Consider the following 21,089-nt stretch of genomic DNA (forward strand, 5'->3'; position numbering starts at 1 on the left):
GATTTAGATATCTATCAAATATCTTAATCCGATGGATCCGGAATATAGCTTTTGACCCGCGGGTTAGGCCCGCGACCGACCTCGCGACCTAAGTTGGAATAAATATGTATTTTGATATTATCTCTCGTCCGTTGGTAATCTTCACATATAGTCATAATTTTTTTGCCCAGCCCACACACCAGCCTGTTCTCTTGTCTTTAATCCGTATCGCCTTCTATAATATTTTTATCTTTATGGATTGCAGCTGCAGCAGTCTAAACCGTCGGTTTTAATCCGAAGCGAACAACAAACTAACAAAGTCTAAAGAGCAAACCATAACGCACCACCCACAAACCCACTCATCCAGGTGCAAGCCACAGGTCTCGAGTCCTAGGATTTTAGCACTAGACCTGATCATGGATCACTCGACTCGACCAACCTGACTTGACTTGCCCGATAAAAACCCGGCTCGACCCGACTCGACCAATGCAAGAGACGGGTACGTGTCGTAATTTTTGACCTGCAATAATTCACGACCAGGTACGGGTTATGATTTTTGATCTAAAACACGACCTAACTCAAAAAAACTTGACCCAAAGTCAAAAAATCCGATCCAACTCGAAAAAACATAATCCGATATGTCGTTAAATAGGAAGGCACAGACTAGCCGGACCGAACCTAACACTAAACAAGAATCAGATACGAGTCGTGCTAAATGATCTACGACTCGACCTTAATCTAACCCGTTTGAATAGCGCAGCACATAGGAGCCCAGCCGCCACCGCCACTGCCCGCGCCCAGTTGCCACTTGCCACCGCCCATCGCCCGTGCCACGTGCCCACCTGCCAGCACCCACCGATCCCCATCCGGATCCGGCCATCCACTGTCTGCCACGCGCCCAGGCATGGTCGCACGGACGCGCGCGCCCAGGCACGGAGGATCTGCTCTCCGGCTTCCCTCTCCACGTCCGCGACTCTCCGGCCTCCCTTTTCGGCCTAGGCAAGGCAACTGTGACTCCGCTGTCCGGCTCTCCAACCCTCCCCTATTTGGCCATCTGTTGATTCGAAAAAAGAGAAGCCGTTTCGTGATCTAAATTTTGGGCCGGAATCTGATCGCGGGCCTCTAGGCTCGGAGTGGGGAAGCACATCCAGCCCAGCAATGCCAGCGATCCATCTCTCTCCACCGGCTGGGCTCCTCGGCTCTCCGCGAGCTCACACGTCACCGCCGGCCGCAGCGATCCCGCCCCTCACGAGCAGCTTCCGCGCCGGCGACCAACTGCCTCCGCTCAGCACTCGCTCAGTTCTCAGCAGCTCTCACTGACCCCCGTGTCTCCGTCCATGGAAGCCGGAGGCGGCGGCCAGCTCTTCTCCGTGGACCCCCTGGAGCGACAGGCCGCGCGGGGCCACGGCGTCGTGACTTCCATGGCCGCCGGCAGCGACGTCATCGTCCTCGGCACCTCCCGCGGCTGGCTCGTCCGCCACGACTTCTCCTTCGAGGACGCCCACGGTAAGTCCCCCCTCTCCCTTTTTCGCAAGGCATCACCTCACCGCCCCGCGCCCGCAGATCTCGACCTCGGGAGCGGCCGTTCTGGCGACCACTCGGTGCACCGAGTGTTCCTGGATCCCGGCGGCAAGCACTGCGTCGCCACGGTAGTCCACCCCGGCGGCGCAGAGACGTACTACCACCACGCAAGGTGGCCGCGACCCAAGCTCCTCCCCCGCCTCCGGGGCCTCCTTGTCAATGCGGTCGCCTGGAACCGCCAGTCCATCACGGAAGGTAATTCCCGATCCCTTCCTCTGGATTCAATCATCATCTATTGGAAAATTCATTTCATCGTCGATCGTCTGATTTTGGTGCTGCAGCATCAACCAAGGAGGTTATCCTGGGTACTGAGAGCGGCCAAATCTTTGAGATGGCCGTGGACGAGGCTGACAAAAGGGAGAAGTATGTGAAGCCACTCTTCGAGCTCACTGAGCAAAGAGAAGGCATCAAGGACCTGCAGGTTTCAGATACTGTCAATTGATGTTAAATAAATTCTTCTGTTTTCGCTGGAGTGGGCGTGATTGAGCAATTTGTTGTGCAGATGGAGACTGCTGTGGTTGGAAATTCCACAAGATACTATGTGATGGCCGTCACTCCGACACGACTTTACTCTTTTACTGGCATTGGTTCACTAGAAGTAAGTATTAATTCTCTTACATTTTGATTGATAAGTTCAGGATTATCCTATTAAATTAGTTGGGAAGGCAAGTTTGCTATCTTGAGGCTCTGATGTCCTTGTTAGTGTTAGTGCTTATGTTCGAAAGACGAGATGCTTATGCTTTGACTTCGAATGCTTTAGTTTTTGGAAAGCAACACCATATACTATAGATTTTTTTAAAAGGGCTTTCCATTGTATTATATTGAAATTTGTGATGTCCACAGACTGTTTTTGCTAGTTATTCTGATCGGGCCATACACTTTATGGAGCTCCCAGGAGAGATACCTAATAGGTAACCAATATGATTTCTACAGTGCTCACAGAATAGGCATATATACACACTAGTTTTCTGTGTTTCTAACTTATGTGTCCATTGCATGCCACCCAGTGAACTACATTTCTTTATCAAACAAAGAAGGGCTAAACACTTTGGATGGCTTTCTGGATCTGGAATCTATCATGGTGAACTGAATTTTGGAGCACAACACAGGTGAACCACTGAATCAACCATTGAATAACATGTATATTTCCAAAAAAACAGCTCTGTCACTCGCTTGGTTGCTAAAGAATCTGAGTAATCCATCCTACCACTGCATTTCATTAAAGGAAACACGATTTACGTCTCTGGAATTTCTGCACTATGTTTTTCCTAACTGAATTTTGTTTTCCAGCTCTACCAGTGGAGATGAGAACTTTGTGGAGAACAAGGGTTTTTTTGACTATTCAAAATTGGGGGATTCCGGAATTAAACCAAGGTCATTTGCATTGTCTGAATTCCATTTTCTGCTTCTGATTGGGGACAAGATTAAGGTATAAGATTCTCAAAAGTTTATCTTTACACCATTTCCCTGTAATTTGTTTTGCTTTCTCACACTATTTTTTTACTTCCCACTATCGTGTGTATTTCTTTACAAAACCAATGCATAACCTAAAATTTTTAGGTAGTGAACAGAATAAGTCAGCAGATGGTGGAGGAACTTGTAGTTGATGATACACCTGAAACTTCAAGAGGAATAATTGGCCTCTGTAGTGATCCATCTACAGGACTTTTCTATGCATATGATGAAAGTTCTATATTCCAGGTTTGGGACTTTTGGATTCTTCTTTGAGTCATGTCATCAACGCTTCCTGATTTGAATAGCTAATGCTATGAGTTATTTAGGTTTCCACTTCAGACGAGGGTTGTGACATGTGGCAAGTTTACTTGGATATGAATCATTATGCTGCTGCTTTATCCCATTGCCGTAATCCTTTCCAGCGTGATCAAGTCTACCTAGTTCAGGTATTATTCATATATCTTGATGCAGTGTCCAACTTTATGTAATTTGCACAAGAATTTGACATGTTCATTTTTGCTTTTGTATTCCCCTTCTGTATGATGATAAGCTGGAGTTCTTATTTCAATTTTATGTTGATCATTGGTTAATGACTTCGGTTCTTCTATATAAACCTTTGTTTTGCAGGCTGATGCTGCATTTGCTGCAAAAGAGTATTACATAGCAGCATCCTTCTATGCAAAGGTGATACACGTACTGTTATTTGTGCCCTGTGGTAGCATTCATTACTATCTATGTTTTTTTAGCATTGAGTCTAAATTACATCATGTGCCCTGCGGTAACACTTTGCTTGGTTATAGATAAATTACATCCTGTCGTTTGAGGAGATCAGCCTGAAATTTATATCAATAGGTGAGCAGGTAATTAAACTTTCTGATGCAGTTATATATCACATGTGAAAGTGCTATGCTATATACTACCTCCATTTCTTTTATAAGGCGCACACGCATATCAAGGTTCAGACTCCAAGATCTTTGACCAATAATTTGACTAACAATTTTAATTATTATAACACAAACTTGATATAATTAGATTTTTAATTAAATCTACTATCTAATTATCATAGGTTTATAAGTATAAAAAATATAGAATAAAATAAATAGATAGTCATAGTGTAATTTAGGAGATCTTCTCATGTTAAGTGGTGCCTTATAAAAGAGAATGTAGGGAGTATAAGCTTATCAGTCAATTGTGTGTTACCATAATTCATAAATTGCTATAGTTCTGTGAGATCTTCTGTTGATTTAGTTCAGTTTATGTATTCTTTGTCATGGCACATAAGATTTTATGTTGCTATTTCCAAGGTTAATAATCGGAACTACAATAACACCAAGGTCATATATTTTACTTACAGAAAACTTTGATGATTTGACACACTTCTGCTTAAACTGTGAGATCATATCATTTCATTAAACATGCAGGAGAGCTGCATATCATTTCATTAAGTAAGAAAATATAGTACATAGAGTACAAGGGGAGAAGAGTCCCAAAACAAAATACACACTAACACACAAAGAAACATACATCCACTGGGGACCTGGACTAAGCCACCCCAAATCCATGACCTGATGTCAACATCTTGGATTTATGTCTGAAACTGTTGGTCATGTCTACTTTGCAGGATGCTCTCAGAACTTTCTTATTGAGAAGGCTCGATAACCTCACCAAAGAGGACAAGATGCAGATTACGATGATCTCAACTTGGGCTACTGAGCTGTACTTAGACAAGGTGCCTGCCATTCTGTTTTCCATCTTCATTCTTCAATATTGGGTTGAGTAACTGCCTTTCCAGATCTTATTCATTATTTGTGTAATTTTGTAGATTAATCGCCTCCTATTGGAGGATACCACTGTCACCATTATAAATTCAGTAGCAGAGCCTAATAGCTCTGAATATCGTTCGATAGTAAATGAATTCCGTGCTTTTCTTAGTGACAGCAAAGATGTATTAGATGAAGCAACAACAATGAAACTACTGGAAAGGTATGCTATATCATTGCCAAGAGTTATGCTTCAGTTAATTGTTTTCTTTAGTTCTTGTACATATAGAGTTTTATTTAGGACTACAGGATTTGTCTGCAATAAATCAAATGCAAACTTGAACACTTGCAATGTTGATAAGCACTATTGAGAAAAAAGATTATTCATTCCTAGGAACTTAGGTAGCCAGAAAGATTGTACCATCTTTTTTGCTTATAGCTTTACCCATAGTCATCCTCAGACCCAGGAATGTCACCGTTAGATGTATTGTGTGTGTATTGTCCTTGTATTGGGCCTAGGCCCACTTACCTCTATTATAATGCATCACCCAACCCTAGTTTAGGGTTTGGGTTTCATTTCCAATGTGGTACTAGACTAGGTTAGCCTCTCTCTCCCATCCTACTAGCCGCTGGCGCCCTCTCTGGTCCAGCCGCCGCCGGCTAGTCTCCCTCCCCTCCCCACATCTTCTTCCTAGGCGCATCCCGACGACCTCTCCCTCACCTCCGCACCATTGCCCAACAGCCCCGCCTTCCTCATCTCCGCCTCGACCCGCGTCGCCGGGCCACGTCCAGCCCACACCAGTGCCTCGGCCTGCGTTGCCGCGCCTCCCCATCTGGTCGGCCGTCGCCTAGAGCTCCCCAGCTCGTGCTTGCCCGCTGACGCGTTCTCCTGTAGCCGCGACGCTCTCCCGCAACGTCTCCGTCACCGCCATGGACCTCCCTTTGTTCGACGCTCTTCTCGGCGAGCCCGCAGGCGCGACCACAGCAGCAGCCGCTTATCTCGTGCCCCCAACGACGCGGATGACCTCCATGGTGGCACGTCCCTTTCTTAATTCCTGGCGCCGCCTTACCTGCTGGTGCATTTGGCCAGTCTCCTCCTAGTGCTGGCCCTCTCTCCCTGCATCTGGCGCGGGCAGTCCTTCCTCCCTAGGCACGGGCGTCATCGCCGTGCGCGCTCCTTACTTTGCCTTCTTTGCTCGTGACCTCATCATCGGGGCCGGTGCGGCTGCCCCTCCTTGGTGTGCCCCCTGTGCCGCCCCTTGACGTCCTTCCTGCGCAGCCCTCCATTGCTCTTCGCGCTGGCCCTCTCCAAACTCCGCGGACGTCAGCGCCCCCTATTTTTTCGCACCCTCACGCTGTCGACCCTCCCAGCGCGGGCGTAGGGCTCCACACCAGTGCTGCCGCGATGTCCTCCGCGGCCCTCTTCTCTATGTCGGCACGACTCCTGTGCACGTTCCCGTCGTGCCCCTCGACGCCCATTCTTCTCTCCGACGTGGTTTACGTGCCTCCCTACCATGTGCGTGTCTCCCTTCACGACGATTTGCTTCTCCAGGGCACTTTCGTCGCTTTTGATCGGGTCATGAACCCTGTCCTCCGTGATTGCATCGAGCTCTATCCTCAGGCGGGCCGCCTTGCTACCAGACCATTTTTGTTCCCCAGCACCACACTTGTCTCCATGACGATCGAGACTCTGTATTCTTCCCCACCCATGATTGCCGTCAGCATGTTCACTGCTGGCTCCAGCACCCCTTCCGGGGGCTATGTGGGGGGGGGCCCTCGATGGCTCTCATCCTTCCCCATATCATCGTCACCCCTTTCTCCCACCGACTGGGTTGCTGACTCTGGCGTCTCGTTCCACACCACCCCCGATCCCAGAACTGTCTCTTTACCTCATCCCCATAACCTCACCTCTCCCTCCATCATTGTCGGTAATGGGTCGCCCTGTCACCTCAGTAGGTGACACGGTCCTTCCTGACTCTTTATACCTCAACAACATCCTTCTTGCCCCCAACATCATCTAGAACCTCCTCTTGGTTCGTTGCTACAAAACTGACAACCGCTGCTCTTTGGAGTTCGATCCTTGGGGGCTCACCATTCGAGATATCACCACCCATCCTGTGGTTGCTCGATGCGACAACTCTGGCCCCCTCTACCCCATTCGCTTCCTCACCCCAACCGCCTCCACCCCTGTTGTCCAACCCTACGCCCTTGCCTCTGTTAGAGTGGATGCACTAACCAGTTCAACCCAAAAGCTTAAGCTGATGGAAGAAGGTAGTCAATCTACTTATACACTTCAACACCCCACTCACGTGCAGCCAGAGAGAAAGGCATAAACGCAACTAGAGAGAAAGGCACAAACGTGGAAATAAATAGGTGGATGCACAAATAAAGCCTTTGCTAGGATTGGAACTCGAGACCTCTGGCTTTGATACCATGTTCGAGTGGACGTTCTAACCAGTTCAACCCAAAAGCTTAAGCTGATGGGAGAAGGTAGGCAATCCACTTATACACTTCAACAACCTCCACTGTCTCTGCCTCCACTTGGCACCATTGTCTTGGCCACCCCGGCCACGATGTTCTCTCTAGCCTCTCTGCCATCCCTTGCCCCTATGGCACCGCCACCCCGCTTTGTCATGCCTGTCAGCTCGGGCGTCACACTTGGTTACCCTTCTCTTCCCTATCCCGCGCTACTCGTCCCTTCGATCTCATCCACTAGGACCTTTGGACATCTCCCATTTCCAGCATCTCCGGTATGAGGTACTATCTCGTCATTCTGGATGATTTCTCTCGCTACTTGTGGACCTTTCCTCTCTGCCGTAAGTCTGACACCTTCTCCCACATTTCTCACTTCTTCGCGTGGGTGTCGACTCAGTTCAGTCGTATCATTTAGGTTGTTCAGTGCGACAATGTACATGAGTTTGATAACTCTACGTCTCGCGCCTTCTTTCTCTCCCTCGGCGTGCAACTGCGGATGTCGTGCCCTCACACCTCCCCTCAGAATGGTCGTACCGAGCGCATGATTCTCACCACTACCAACATGCTGTGTTGCCTCCTCTTTCAGGCTTCTCTTCCCGCCTGCTATGCGGCTGAGGCCCTGAACACAACTACCTATCTCCTCAACCGCTTTCCCTCCAAGGCGGTTTCCCATCCCACTCCGTACTTCGCCCTCTTCGGCACCACCCCCTCCTATGAGCACCTTCGGGTCTTCGATTGTGCCTGCTATCCTATCATCTCCACTACCGCTCCTCACAAAGTTGCTCCTCGCTGTCTTTTCCTCAGGTACTCCCTTGATCACAAGGGGTACCGATGCCTCGATCTTCTCACCCACTACATCATCTCTCGTCATGTTGTCTTTGATGATGAGGATGTTTTCCCCCTTGCTGATTCCTCTCCACCTCCCGACCTTGATTCCCTCCTCGATGTCGACTGCGTCGATGTTTCTCTTCCACTGCCCTCTTTCGCGCCACGTGCGACCCTGTCGTCACCGCAGCCCTTATCTGCGCCCGGCGCGGGCCAGCTGCCTGCACCCATCACAACACGCTACACTGATCCCACACTCGTCTACCAGCGACGTGTGCAACCTGCCTCCTCGGTCCCCTCTACTATACCGACCCGTGCCTTGGCTCCCTCTCGCGAGGAGCCACCGGTATACCATCCTGTTGCTCTGCATCGGGACCCCGGGCATGTCCACCCGATGGTTACACTTATCCGGGCATGTCTATCGCTTGGTCCTCTCGACGTCATCTTCTCCGGCGCTCTCCCCCGAGCCATCCTCTATCCGTATTGCGCTCGCCGACTCCAACTGGCGGCGCGCTATGGAGTATGAGGCTTTATTAGCGAACCTCACCTAACCTAGTACCACGCCCCTTTGGCGCCAATGTGGTCACTTGGAAATGGATATTCAAGCACAAGCTGAAGGTGGATGGCTCCTTGGATGGGTACAAGGCACGCTAGGTCTTACGAGGCTTTACTCAACGTCCCAGGGTGGACTATGACGAGACCTTCAGACCCGTGGTCAAACCTGGTACCATCTGGACTGTTCTAACTCTGGCTCTCTCACGGGCCTGACCAGTGCATCAGCTTGACATCAAGAATGCTTTCCTCCATGACACTCTGATGGAGACGGTGTATTGCACTCAACCGGTTGGCTTTGTGGACCTGGCGCACCTTGACATGGTCTACAAGCTCAACCGGTCCCTCTACGACCTCAAGCAGGTTCCCCGAGCATGGTATAGTCGCTTCGCCACCTTCTTGCTCTCACAGGGCTTCGTCGAGGCTAAGGCGGACACCTTCCTATTCGTCTTCCGTCGCGGCCTGGACACAACGTACCTTCTCCTCTACGTCGACGACATCGTTATCACGACCTCCACCCACGACCTCCTGCGGCGCATCATCTCCTCCCTCCAGCATAGGGATGAAAGTAGATGGGAAAATCCCGAACCAACCGTTATCATATAACCGATTTTGTTAAATTTTTCCGATCGTTTTCGAACCCGATTAAAAAAACGAAAATGGGACGAAATCAGGACGCAAAAAACGGTAAACGAAAACGGTGGATCTGTTTTCCCGATCGTTTAACCGGGATCCCCTTTTAATTCGGGATGGTCCTGTTTTTTACCGTATTTTGCAATTCGGGAAGTGGCCCAGCCTAGCCCATCAATCAAACGCCTCTTGGTCTGGCCTCTCTGGTCTTGGCGAACAACACTACAACAGCGGTTCCCTGGCGGGCTGGCAGCTATGAGGCCCATGGCCCATGAGCTTGCTTTTATGACAACGAAGTCTGACACTTACGTAATGACATTGACGTGTCACGGCTAGCGATTTGTTTTTTCTGAAACCATATTTCTTGGGGTCTTCTGGCTGGGGAAAAAAGCATATGAATATATGATACAACGTGGGCTTTAGATGTGTCGATTTAGGGCAAAAATGAAAGTGAACTATAGTTTACAATAGGAGGTAAAAACATAGGATCAATTTGCCTCAAACAAATTATCTATGCTATGAGTTTATGTGGCTTTTATTTTATATATGTTTAGCTAAGAATTGTAATTGTCGTTTTTTATTTGTTGCTACTTTTGAACCTATGGTTTCGTTTTGTGATTTTACCGACTTAAAATTCCGGTTTCCGTTCGATTCCGACATGCACCCGATCAGATTGTATCATTTTTTGATTCCCGTATTTATCCCGCTCGTTTCCGTTTCCGATATATCTCGTTTCTGTCCTTGTACCGCAAAATAAATATGAAAATGAAAACGGTAGATGTGTTTTCCCTATCGCTTTCATCCCTACTCCAGCAGGAGTTCGCGATGAAGGATCTGGGTGAGTTGCACCACTTCCTAGGAATCGCCGTGGACCGCCGGTCCTAGTGCCTGTTTCTCCACCAGCGCCAGTACACCGTCGGGAGTAGCTGACTGTAAGCCTTGCACGACTCTGGTGGACTCTCAGGGCAAGGTATCCTCTGTCGATGGCTCCCCGGTGGCTGATCCCACCACCTACTGGAGTCTTGCCAGGATGCTGCATTACCTCGTCTTCATCCGTCCCGACATCGCTTACGCCGTCCAGCAGGTGTGCCTTCATATGAAGCGGATCCTGCGGTACCTTTGGGGCACTACCGACTTCGGCCTCCTCCTTCGACGATCTGCGACCACCGACCTCGTCAAAAAAACTCGGCCCGGGAGGGAAAGACCGCCCTCCCGGTATTGTATTAAGAAGAGACCAAAACATGGTCCCAGCCGAGAAAATCCCTAAACCCTGGCCCCCCATCACTAGCGGGCCGTCACCGCCCACTCTGCAACGGCCCAGCCAGAGGGTGACGCGCAGGACGTAACCCGGGAGCGGGCGGGACACAGCGAGGGATTTTTTTTAACAAAGCCAGAAAATCGCCTCCGAGGAGGATCGAACCCATGACCTGGAGGTGCTACTTGAAAGCCTTAACCATTACACTAGAGGCCCTTTCGCTCCACCGACCTGTTCTGACACGCGTCGATCCACCTCCGGTTTCGTCGTATTCCTTGGCGACAGTCTTGTCTCCTGGTCCTCGAAGAGGCAGCCGGTTGTCTCCAGCGCCAAGGCCGAGTACCGCGCTATGGCCAACGACGTTGCCAAGGCGGCATGGCTTCGTCAGCTGCTTCAGGAGCTGCACAGTCTGCTGATACGGAGCACACTCATCTACTGTGACAACGTCAGTGCTATGTACCTCTCCACCAACCCCGTCTAGCATCAACGCACGAAGCATGTCGAGCTCGACCTCCACTTCGTTCGCGAGCGTGTCGCCATCGGGGACGTGAGAGTTCGTCATGTCCGGCCTCCATATATCGGTGTTTAATGAGTTTCGGTCCAGTCTGAACATCTGTTGTGGCTAGAGTTTTGATTGCGGGGGGGGGGGGGGGGGGGGGGAGGGGGGGTGTTAGATGTATTGGCCTAGGCCCACTTACCTCTATTATAATGCATCACCCAACCTGGTTTAGGGTTAGGGTTTCATTTCCAATAGTCACCCAACCTTGGTACTGGGGGTGACTTCAGAATTAGTGTATCACATTCCTTGACCCAGGAACTCTAGAAGCAAAAAAATGATGTGAGCTGACTAATAAATATAGATGTAACAGCGTCATTTCTTTAGTCTAGAACTCTAGATCATTATACCGTACCGGTACTGCTTGTGCTTGAGGTGCTCTGATTTACCACTTCAATTTTTGCAGTTACGGAAGAGTGGATGAGCTTGTGTACTTTGCCGGTTTGAAGGAGCAGTATGAAATTGTAGTTCATCATTACATTCAGGTGGGTTTAATTACATGGACATTTATCATCTTAGGAATGCCTATTGCTACGATCATTGAACCTATTTTAGTCAATGTTTTTAACTGTAGTAGTGTAGTTGCTACCCAATTTTTGCAGCTGACATACTATCTGTTATATCATGTGTCTGCAAAGCACACTCCGATAAATGACATATATGCTACTGTGCTTTAGTTCTACTTGAGTTCAAAAAGGTGCTAGAACTTTGCACAATCCCACTAATTGTTTTAACAATACAGCTGAGACTGGCTGTGCTTAGGGTTGGTTTGTGGTTGTTGTGTTGTGCTTTGCTTTGCTTGTCTTGGGTAGAGTTCAGGCTGTAATGATCTTGCATTATTGCTATATTTCTACCATTGACTATACCTTTTATATTTTCTTTGATTAATTATAATTCTTAAACCATTTTTTTTCTTATGTAAGTAAACAGAAATGAAAAGATTATTTGACATTGAATGATAATGCATAGTTGTCTGTCTCAACTCTCAATACATCTTCATTCTTAATCAATGGGATTTTCTGCAAACAATTATATTTCATGACACATTCTTGACTTAGATGGAGTGTGATTCATCTTTTATTATGCACTCAGTGGCTTCAGCTGAGACACCAGGTCTAATGTCTTTTCCATTATTGCGTCAGCAAGGAGAAGCAAGAAAAGCATTGGAAGTGCTTCAACGGCGCAATGTTCCTGTAGACCTTGTGGTACAGAATTGTGTTCTTTCAGTGATCTGTTTTTTAAACTTTAAAAGTTTCATTCTATTTGTACCTTATAAATTTGCTCATTTGTTTGCTTTCAGTATAAATTTGCTCCAGATTTGATCATGTTAGATGCTTATGAGACTGTTGAATCATGGATGATGGCGAGAAACAGGTTGAATCCAGGGAAACTCATACCAGCAATGATGCGTTATGTGAGCGAACCACATGCAAAGTATGATAGGCAGAAAGTTTATTCTTTCTTCCATTGTAACATTATATCCATGGGTCTTCATATTTTAACGGCTTTTCTGCAGAAGGAAATAAATCATGTTAGAGAACCCTATAATCTTTTTTTGTTATGAAACTTTTGTTATATTCTCATTTTATTTCTGTAGCTTCTTTGTATGGAAAGAGGCTCCATTAAACTTAAATCCCAAGCTGTGGTTCCAAAACATTGAATCAAACCATAAAAATGCTTTTTACTTCAATTTGGACTTTCTTGAGTTCCAGAGCAAACTGCAATTTAAAGTGGCTAACATGGTTTTCTGCAACATGCATGGCGTAATGAAATTATGTTTGTGACTCTTGCAGGAATGAAACACATGAAGTTATCAAATACTTGGAATTTTGTGTGAAAGATTTGAACAATGTGGACCCTGGAGTGCATAATCTGTTGCTATCTCTATATGCCAAGAAGGTAAATCCTTTTGCTAAGGTGCATCACTTTTTGTCATGCTGTATGCTAACAACTGGATCTTCCTGTCATTCTTTCAGACTATAAACAAAACATGTGTATTAATTTAACTTTGTGTCTGTTGGACACAATCATAGTAGCAAGATTACTTCTGTTATTCATGCTATATTTGTTTTTTTTTCTTTGAGGGAATAAATACCCATATCCATAAGGTTAAGTGGATATTTGCATACAGGACCCATTATAATGTTCATGTACTCTGATCTACACATCTGTAGGAGGATGAATCCCAGCTTTTGCAATTTCTCGACACAAAATTTGGTAAAGGACAAACAAATGGCCCTGACTTCTTTTACGATCCAAAGTATGCTCTCCGCCTATGTCTTCAAGAGAAGAGAATGCGTGCTTGTGTTCGTATTTATAGCATGATGTCCATGCATGCGGAAGCTGTGGCACTTGCTTTGAAGGTAAATCTTATTCCTTCCTAAGTTTCATCTCATTAGTAGGTATTATGCCTCTGTTGGAAACTGCGCCGGAGAGACAACCCTGCAGGTTGCCGGCGAGTTCCTACCTCCCAGGTAAGTTCTTCAGGTATGAGAAAACCTCCCAGGGACTCACACGCACACGATTTGGAGAGGAACACAGCAGATTTGGTGGCGTCCTATTGACTGCCTTTTCTTAGCCTCTAAGGCCATATATTTATAGACTTTCATAAGGAAACAAACTAGCTATTACAAGGTAATAATCCGGACTGCTATCAGTCCTGATCTTGCTGATTGGATCCGTCCATATAAGACTGATCCACTACCATACTAGCTATTTCCTAAAACAGAATAAGTAAACTAGCACCAATCAAGGATTACTTTCCTAACAATCTCCTCCTAAGCCTTGTGGTGCAATTTGTCTACATCCACCAGTCCGACCTTAGAGCGCAACTCTTGAAATTTGGTCTTCCCAAGCGGTTTCGTCAGGAAGTCCCCAAGCTGATCTTCGCTCCTGATGAAGCCCACTTTGATCTGCCCATTCTCAGCACACTCCCGAACAAAATGATACTTCACTTCTATGTGCTTGCTCTGACCATGTAGCACTGGGTTCTTAATGAGGGCAATAGCTGATTTGTTGTCCACTTTTAGCATTGGAGCTTTCAGTGATACTCCTTGTACTTCGGCCAGTACCCTACTCAGCCATAATGCCTGACAAGCCGCATTGGCAGCAGCTATATATTCTGCTTCACAGGTTGATTGAGCCACCACCTTTTGTTTCATCGAAGTCCAAGTAACTGGACTATTGTTCAGGAAGAAAACCACTCCAGTAGTGCTCTTCCTGCTGTCAACATCCCCAGCATAATCACTATCACTATACCCAATCAGCCCAGCCTCCTTCCTTCCTTTTCTTCCAAACCACAAACCCCAATTCTTGGTTCCCTTCACATACCTCAGAATGTGTTTCACAGCCATCATGTGATCTTTGTGGGGTTCTTCCAGAAACCGGCTGACATATCCCACAGCAAACGCAAGGTCAGGTCGAGTGTTGACCAAATACCTCAAGCTTCCTACTATGCTTCGGTACACCGTGACATCCACTAGGGGTTCAGTGCTCAGTTTGCTCAGCTTCAACCGTGTCTCCATGGGAGTCTGACACGGGTTGCATTCTCTCATTCCATTCTTCTCCAGAATTTTTTCTGCATAGGCTCCTTGGCTGAGAGATATTCCCTCCTTATTTTGCCTTACTTCAATTCCCAGATAATATTTCAGTAATCCCAGATCTGTCATCTTGAAAACAGCTGCCATCTCTTCCTTGAACAGCTTGATGTCCTCACAATTTGTTCCAGTGATTATCAAATCATCCACATACACGCCAACCACCAACTGTGACTTGATGTTTCTTCTGAGATAAATAGCAGGTTCTGAAATGCTCTTTCTGAAACCAAGAGATTTCATTGTCCTGTCCAGTTTCTCATTCCAGGCTCGAGGTGCTTGGTGTAGCCCATATAGTGCCTTCCTCAGCTTGAGCACCTTGTGTTCTTTTCCAGTGACCACAAAACCTGCTGGCTGCTGCACATATACCTCTTCACCCAATTCACCATTTAAGAATGCTGATTTCACATCCATATGATGTACTTCCCAACTCTCATGTGCTGCAAGTGCAATAAGCAACCTCACAGAATCAAGCCTGGCTACTGGAGCAAATACTTCATCATAGTCAATACCATGTTGCTGTGCATATCCCTTCACTACCAGTCGTGCCTTGTGTTTGGATACTGCACCTTGTTCATCCCTTTTCACCTTGTATACCCATTTAAGACCGATTGCCTTGCGCCCTGGAGGAAGATCCACAAGAGTCCAGGTCTGGTTATCTTCAATTGATTTCATCTCCTCCATCATTGCTTTTCTCCAGCTCGGACTCCTTTCTGCTTCACCAAAAGAGACCGGTTCATCGGCGCTTACTGCATGTAACTCCTCATCTAGCAGCCTCCTTGTTGCATAACCAGGTGGAGTTTTGGATTCCAGTAGTCCATCTACCTTGCGGAATCTAAGTGGATCATCTTCTGCTCTATAGGCATCTAGATACTCATCAATATTTCCCTCCGGTGGTGAAGCAAACTCCACTTCCTGCATTTCATCCTCCTCTTCCGAAACATGCCCTGGATCAACATGAGGGGTCCGAGGGGACAGACCTCCAGCTGAATGCTCATCTTCAGATTCCCCAGCAGTTTTCTCATCTTCAGGATGTGTCTGCTTTCTGATGGCATATTCCATTGTGAACACATCTTGATCTTCATTTTCTGAATTGATGTCCTCCTGGGTTTCCCAATCCCACTGAGCCTGTTCGTCGAAGATGACATCCCTTGAAATATGAACACACTCAGTGATGGGGTCGTAAGCCCGGTATGCCTTCGTGCCTTCTTCATAGCCAATGAAGATCATTTTCCTTCCTCGATCCTCCAGCTTCTTCAGATGAGGAACAGTGTTTCGGACATAGACAATGCAGCCGAACGTCTTGAGGTGGTGAACTGCTGGTTTCTTGCCATGCCATGCCTCAAATGGAGTCATCCCATCTACACTCTTGGTTGGGCACCTGTTCAAAACATAAACAGCAGTTTTTACTGCCTCTCCCCAAAACCAGCCAGGGAGTTTCTTTGCCTTCAACATACTCCTTGCTGTGGCCACAACAGTCCCATTCCGGCGTTCCACTACGCCGTTTTGTTGAGGACTGTACGGCGCAGTGTGTTGTCGGTGAATACCACTGGCCATACAATACTCCGCAAATTCACCCGAGGTGAACTCCCCACCTCGATCAGTTCGAAGTGTCTTCAACTTGAGTCCAGATTCCCTTTCAGCTTGCATCTGAATTCTTTTCACTGCATCAATAGCTTGGTCTTTCGACGAGATTGCATCCATCCACATATATCTACTCAAGTCATCCACCAACAACAAGAAATATTTGTTACCTCTTGGTGTCATTGGGGCAATAGGACCACACAGATCACCATGTACCAACTCCAAGCGCTGTTTTGCCCGGTATTCTGCCTGTGCTGGAAAAGAGGTGCGTTTCTGTTTGCCTGTCTGGCATGCCTCACACACCCTTTCAACCTGTCCGAGCTTGGGCAAGCCTCAGACCAGTTCTTCTTTCTCCAGTTTCCGCAGTGCAGCCATATTAACATGACCAAACCTCTCATGCCACCGCCAGGCTACTTCATCTTCGCGCCCACGCACTGCTAGGCACACAGACTGTTGTATCTTCAAATGAAGGAGGTACAACCTGTTTTCAGCTCGCACTATTCTTGCCAGTAATCTTCCATCAGGTTCCCTAATATGCATCACCCCATCATCAACATGAATCTTGTACTTTGCTTCATCAAGTTGCCCAATACTGATGATATTTGTTGTCAGGCGAGGAATAAAATAAGGCCCAACAAACGACCGGGTCTCGCCATTCTTGCACATAAACTTGATGGTTCCTCGTCCCTCAATCTGAGCCACCGAGTTGTCACCGAACCTGACAGTACCCAACACTCTGGTATCCAGATCGGTGAAAACAGCCCTGGATCCGGACATATGATTTGTGGCTCCAGTGTCCAGGATCCAGGTTCCCTCCTCTAATTTCTCCTCCTCTTCATGCTGTAAGAACACCTTCTCCTCCCTGATCTCTAGATGAGAACTAGACATCTTGCAGCATGGTTTAAGTGTTGAGGTTTTTACCGGGAACGTCTTTGCCACAAGAAGTGTAGCCTCCTCTTCTTCTTGGACAGCATGTGCTTGCTCCTTCTTGTGCCTTGACGGACACTCTCGCGCCCAATGTCCCATCTTGCCACACCTTCTGCACTCATCACCAGTGACCTTTCCAGCCGGTGGTCCACCTGATGAGCGCCCTCCTCTGCCACGACTGCGACCACGGCCCCGACCACGCCCACGGTATCCTCCATCATGGCGCCCTGATCTTCCACCCGAGCTGCTGCCAGGATGGTGCTCGACTTCCTTCTTGCGCCGGGCATTCCACTCTTCTTCCGTGAGGTAGAGTCGACCACTGTGCTGCAGTGATCCTGGGGCCTCCTCAAAGGCGTCCTCCGCTGCTCTCAACCTCCCCACCATGTCAGACACAGTGAGGGTTGACAGGTCGAGGAGAGTCATGATGGAGAGGACGATTTGCTTGAAGCGTGGTGGAACGCTGCGAGCAATTTTCTCCACGATCTTCTCTTCTTCCACGCCAGCTCCAAGAGTGGAGAGTTCCGCTGCCATGCCATTTAGGCGCAGCGCGAAATCTTCAACGGACTCACCGTCATTAAACGTTGCCAAGTCGAACTTCCTCCGAAGCAGCACAGCAGCAGTCTTCATGCGATCATCGCCAACCCGTAGGTCTGCAATGGTCTTCCACGCCTCCTTTGCCGTGGACTTGTCTGCGATCGAAGACACCATCTCTGGTGGCAGTGCGCTGCAGAGAGCGTCGAGTGCCATCATTTCTTCATGGATGTCTGCTCCTCCGTGCTCGATGATGTCCCACAACATCCTCGCCCTCAGCTTCACCTTCATCAGGAGCGCCCAGTCCGAGTAATTGGTCTTGGTGAGTGTGGGATATCCACTCCCTGCACTCACCTCACGAATTACTCGCTGGACCACTGCTCCATCTTTGGAGGTGTCGTCGCTGGACTTCCTGAATGTCGCACTGCTATCAACAGTTTTCGACATCTTGCTCCTCCTTGGCTCTGATACCACTTGTTGGAAACTGCGCCGGAGAGACAACCCTGCAGGTTGCCGGCGAGTTCCTACCTCCCAGGTAAGTTCTTCAGGTATGAGAAAACCTCCCAGGGACTCACACGCACACGATTTGGAGAGGAACACAGCAGATTTGGTGGCGTCCTATTGACTGCCTTTTCTTAGCCTCTAAGGCCATATATTTATAGACTTTCATAAGGAAACAAACTAGCTATTACAAGGTAATAATCCGGACTGCTATCAGTCCTGATCTTGCTGATTGGATCCGTCCATATAAGACTGATCCACTACCATACTAGCTATTTCCTAAAACAGAATAAGTAAACTAGCACCAATCAAGGATTACTTTCCTAACAGCCTCTACATGTTGATAGTTTAATTTTTTGTGTTCCTATATTTCTTATCTTTATTTGGTTCTCACTAGGTGGATTTGGAACTTGCAAAGGCAGAAGCTGACAAAGTAGAAGACGATGAAGAGCTTAGGAAGAAGCTGTGGCTTAAGGTTGCTAAACATGTCATCGAGCAAGAGAAAGGTGTCAAGAGAGAGAATATAAAGAAAGCAATAGAATTCCTTTCGGAGACCAATAACTTGTTAAAGATTGAGGATATCTTACCATTCTTCCCAGACTTCGTATTGATTGACGATTTCAAAGTATGATTAAGAAAACTCCTTGATTTCCTAGCTTTATTACAAATATTATCTCCGCTGTTCAGTTCTTTCTACGGTTTGGGATTCATGTCACATGTTGTCTTTAACCTCTGATTTATATTTGCGTTCTATAATTATGGAACTGCTTAAACAGGAGGAAATATGCAAATCTCTGAAGGACTACAACAGCCAGATTGAGCAGCTCAAGCAGGAGATGGATGATGCCACACGTGGGGCAGATAATATCAGAAGTGATATTGGTGCCCTCGCTCAGAGATATACAGTAATTGACCGTGAGCAGGATTGTGGGGTAAGGCACCGGTGATCGTAGTATCCAAAATACTCCTTTACTCCTGGTGCAGCCTTTTACGTGGATGTATTAAGCCTATTGCTTTCTTTATTACTTCCTACCTCTTTGCATTTCTGAAATTCAAACATATCGTAAGTGAAATTTGGAATGATACCTGTTGTATTTCTTTTCCCCTTGAGTCTGTTGACATGGTTGTATGAATCTAACCTTTCTTCTCAATTTTTTTTGCACCACTGTTGTGATGCTAACTTTCGTCCGGACCTAACAGGTTTGCCGGCGCAAAATATTGACTGTTGGAGGGTTGCACCAGGTAGGGAGAAGCTATACATCTGTTGGACACATGGCCCCCTTTTATGTGTTTCCCTGTGGACATGCCTTCCATGCAAATTGCTTGATTGGACATGTGACTCGTTGCAGTAACCAGGTGCAAGTAAGTCCATCTACAATACTTCAATTGATCGATGTGGTATTCAACAATAAAGCAGGCTTATGTTTAAATCATGTACCAATCGTTTATGGATGAATTTCTTATGTTGTAGGCTGAGAGAATATTGGACCTTCAGAAACGGCTTAGCTTGATGGACAGGAAAGCAGCAAAAGACAATGGGGCAAGTGTTAATGGCGAACCTATTACGAGCACAACCCCAGTTGATAAGGTCTGCAAATATCTGGACTCTCATATCTTTGACCCTGCAGCTGCTTTACCGATGCAGTCAATCCTTTTTTCTGCAGCTGAGATCACAGTTGGATGATGCTGTAGCAAGCGAGTGCCCCTTCTGCGGTGATTTGATGATCAAGGAGATTTCACAGCCGTTCATTCTCCCCCAAGAGTCGGATGAAAAGGCATCATGGGAAATCAAACCTCAACCAACGCCTCAAAAGATTCTCCCGATGACCATGTCTATTTGATGCTACGGACAGTACAGCCTAAGATGGATTTGGTTTTAAATTTTTATATTGTTTTTGACTTTTGACACTCCTTTTGACCATGTTTTAATCCTTTTTATGTTGTGGTATATGGTATTCAATATCCTACTGCTGTTGGGTTATCTTGTTTTATATTTACCCAACTTGTAACCCTAGAACAATGTAGTCATCAATCGCTTACCTTGTGGTTGTGGTTCTTGTATTGGATGCATCGTGTTGGAACATCTCGGTACACTTGTTATTTGGGATTGTTTTTTTTTCTGAAGTCTTGCTCCGGAAATAATTCTTTTTTTCCCATGTCATCAAATAGATCGCATGAAAGTATGAACCATTTGTTTAAGGTAACGACCATTGTGTGACACATCGTGTTCATTTCATTACAATAAACTCCAATGGAAACGTCCGTGTGGGCTTATTACATACACATCCAGGTGTATTTGGTTTGAATAACCACTATTCTAGATAGGTATTTGGTTTTAACGGCCACTCTATTCTATAGATGAGTTGATACTCCTCTAGTACGGGTTCTCCTCAAGTGCTCCTGTCTTGAGTAGGGATATAAATGATACGGATATTATTTGTTCATATTTGAATTCGATCCGTTTAATAGACTGATTTGATCTATATCTGAGACTAGGTATTTAACATCCGATCTATATCAGTATACATATACTTAAAGTTGAATATTTAAGATGTTAATAGGAACAAATATGTAATAAACTGTTTGTATCCGATCCGATTACATTCCTACTCTTAACCACTAGCCGGAGCTATGCTAACTAGATCCTAAATTTATCTCATGAATTTTAATACAATCACCAGTCTTTCATATTTATACTAATTATTAGTTTGGTGAGGGGTGGTCTGGTGAAATAATCCTATTTTGTTTCACGCATCAAATAAGAAAATAATGGGTGAGAAAGAAGTTGATAAACCAAACAAAGATTTCGTACTCGTTTTACTAAACCAAACAAAAGAAGTTGATAATGGTCTAAGGCATCAAGTGCCACTGCCATCAGGCTATAA

General features: G+C 46.5%; 1 protein-coding gene across 1 annotated transcript; it reads left to right on the forward strand.

The window, feature by feature from the left end:
• Positions 1 to 976: 976 nt before the first annotated feature.
• Positions 977 to 20,346, forward strand: LOC103642454 (vacuolar sorting protein 18). Its single transcript, XM_020545850.3, has 23 exons — positions 977 to 1,485; positions 1,543 to 1,755; positions 1,842 to 1,981; positions 2,063 to 2,158; positions 2,404 to 2,471; positions 2,568 to 2,669; positions 2,851 to 2,989; positions 3,121 to 3,261; positions 3,342 to 3,461; positions 3,643 to 3,699; positions 3,816 to 3,875; positions 4,637 to 4,744; positions 4,838 to 4,998; positions 11,475 to 11,553; positions 12,211 to 12,273; positions 12,369 to 12,502; positions 12,862 to 12,967; positions 13,243 to 13,431; positions 18,602 to 18,829; positions 18,981 to 19,136; positions 19,405 to 19,566; positions 19,676 to 19,792; positions 19,869 to 20,346. The coding sequence occupies exons 1-23, from the start codon at positions 1,317 to 1,319 to the stop codon at positions 20,043 to 20,045; spliced, it is 2,985 nt and encodes a 994-aa protein (XP_020401439.1). The 5' UTR covers positions 977 to 1,316; the 3' UTR covers positions 20,046 to 20,346.
• The last annotated feature ends 743 nt before the right edge of the window (positions 20,347 to 21,089 follow it).

The sequence above is a fragment of the Zea mays genome, chromosome 10 (genome assembly GCF_902167145.1).
Source record: "Zea mays cultivar B73 chromosome 10, Zm-B73-REFERENCE-NAM-5.0, whole genome shotgun sequence".
Classification (NCBI taxonomy): Eukaryota; Viridiplantae; Streptophyta; class Magnoliopsida; order Poales; family Poaceae; genus Zea; species Zea mays.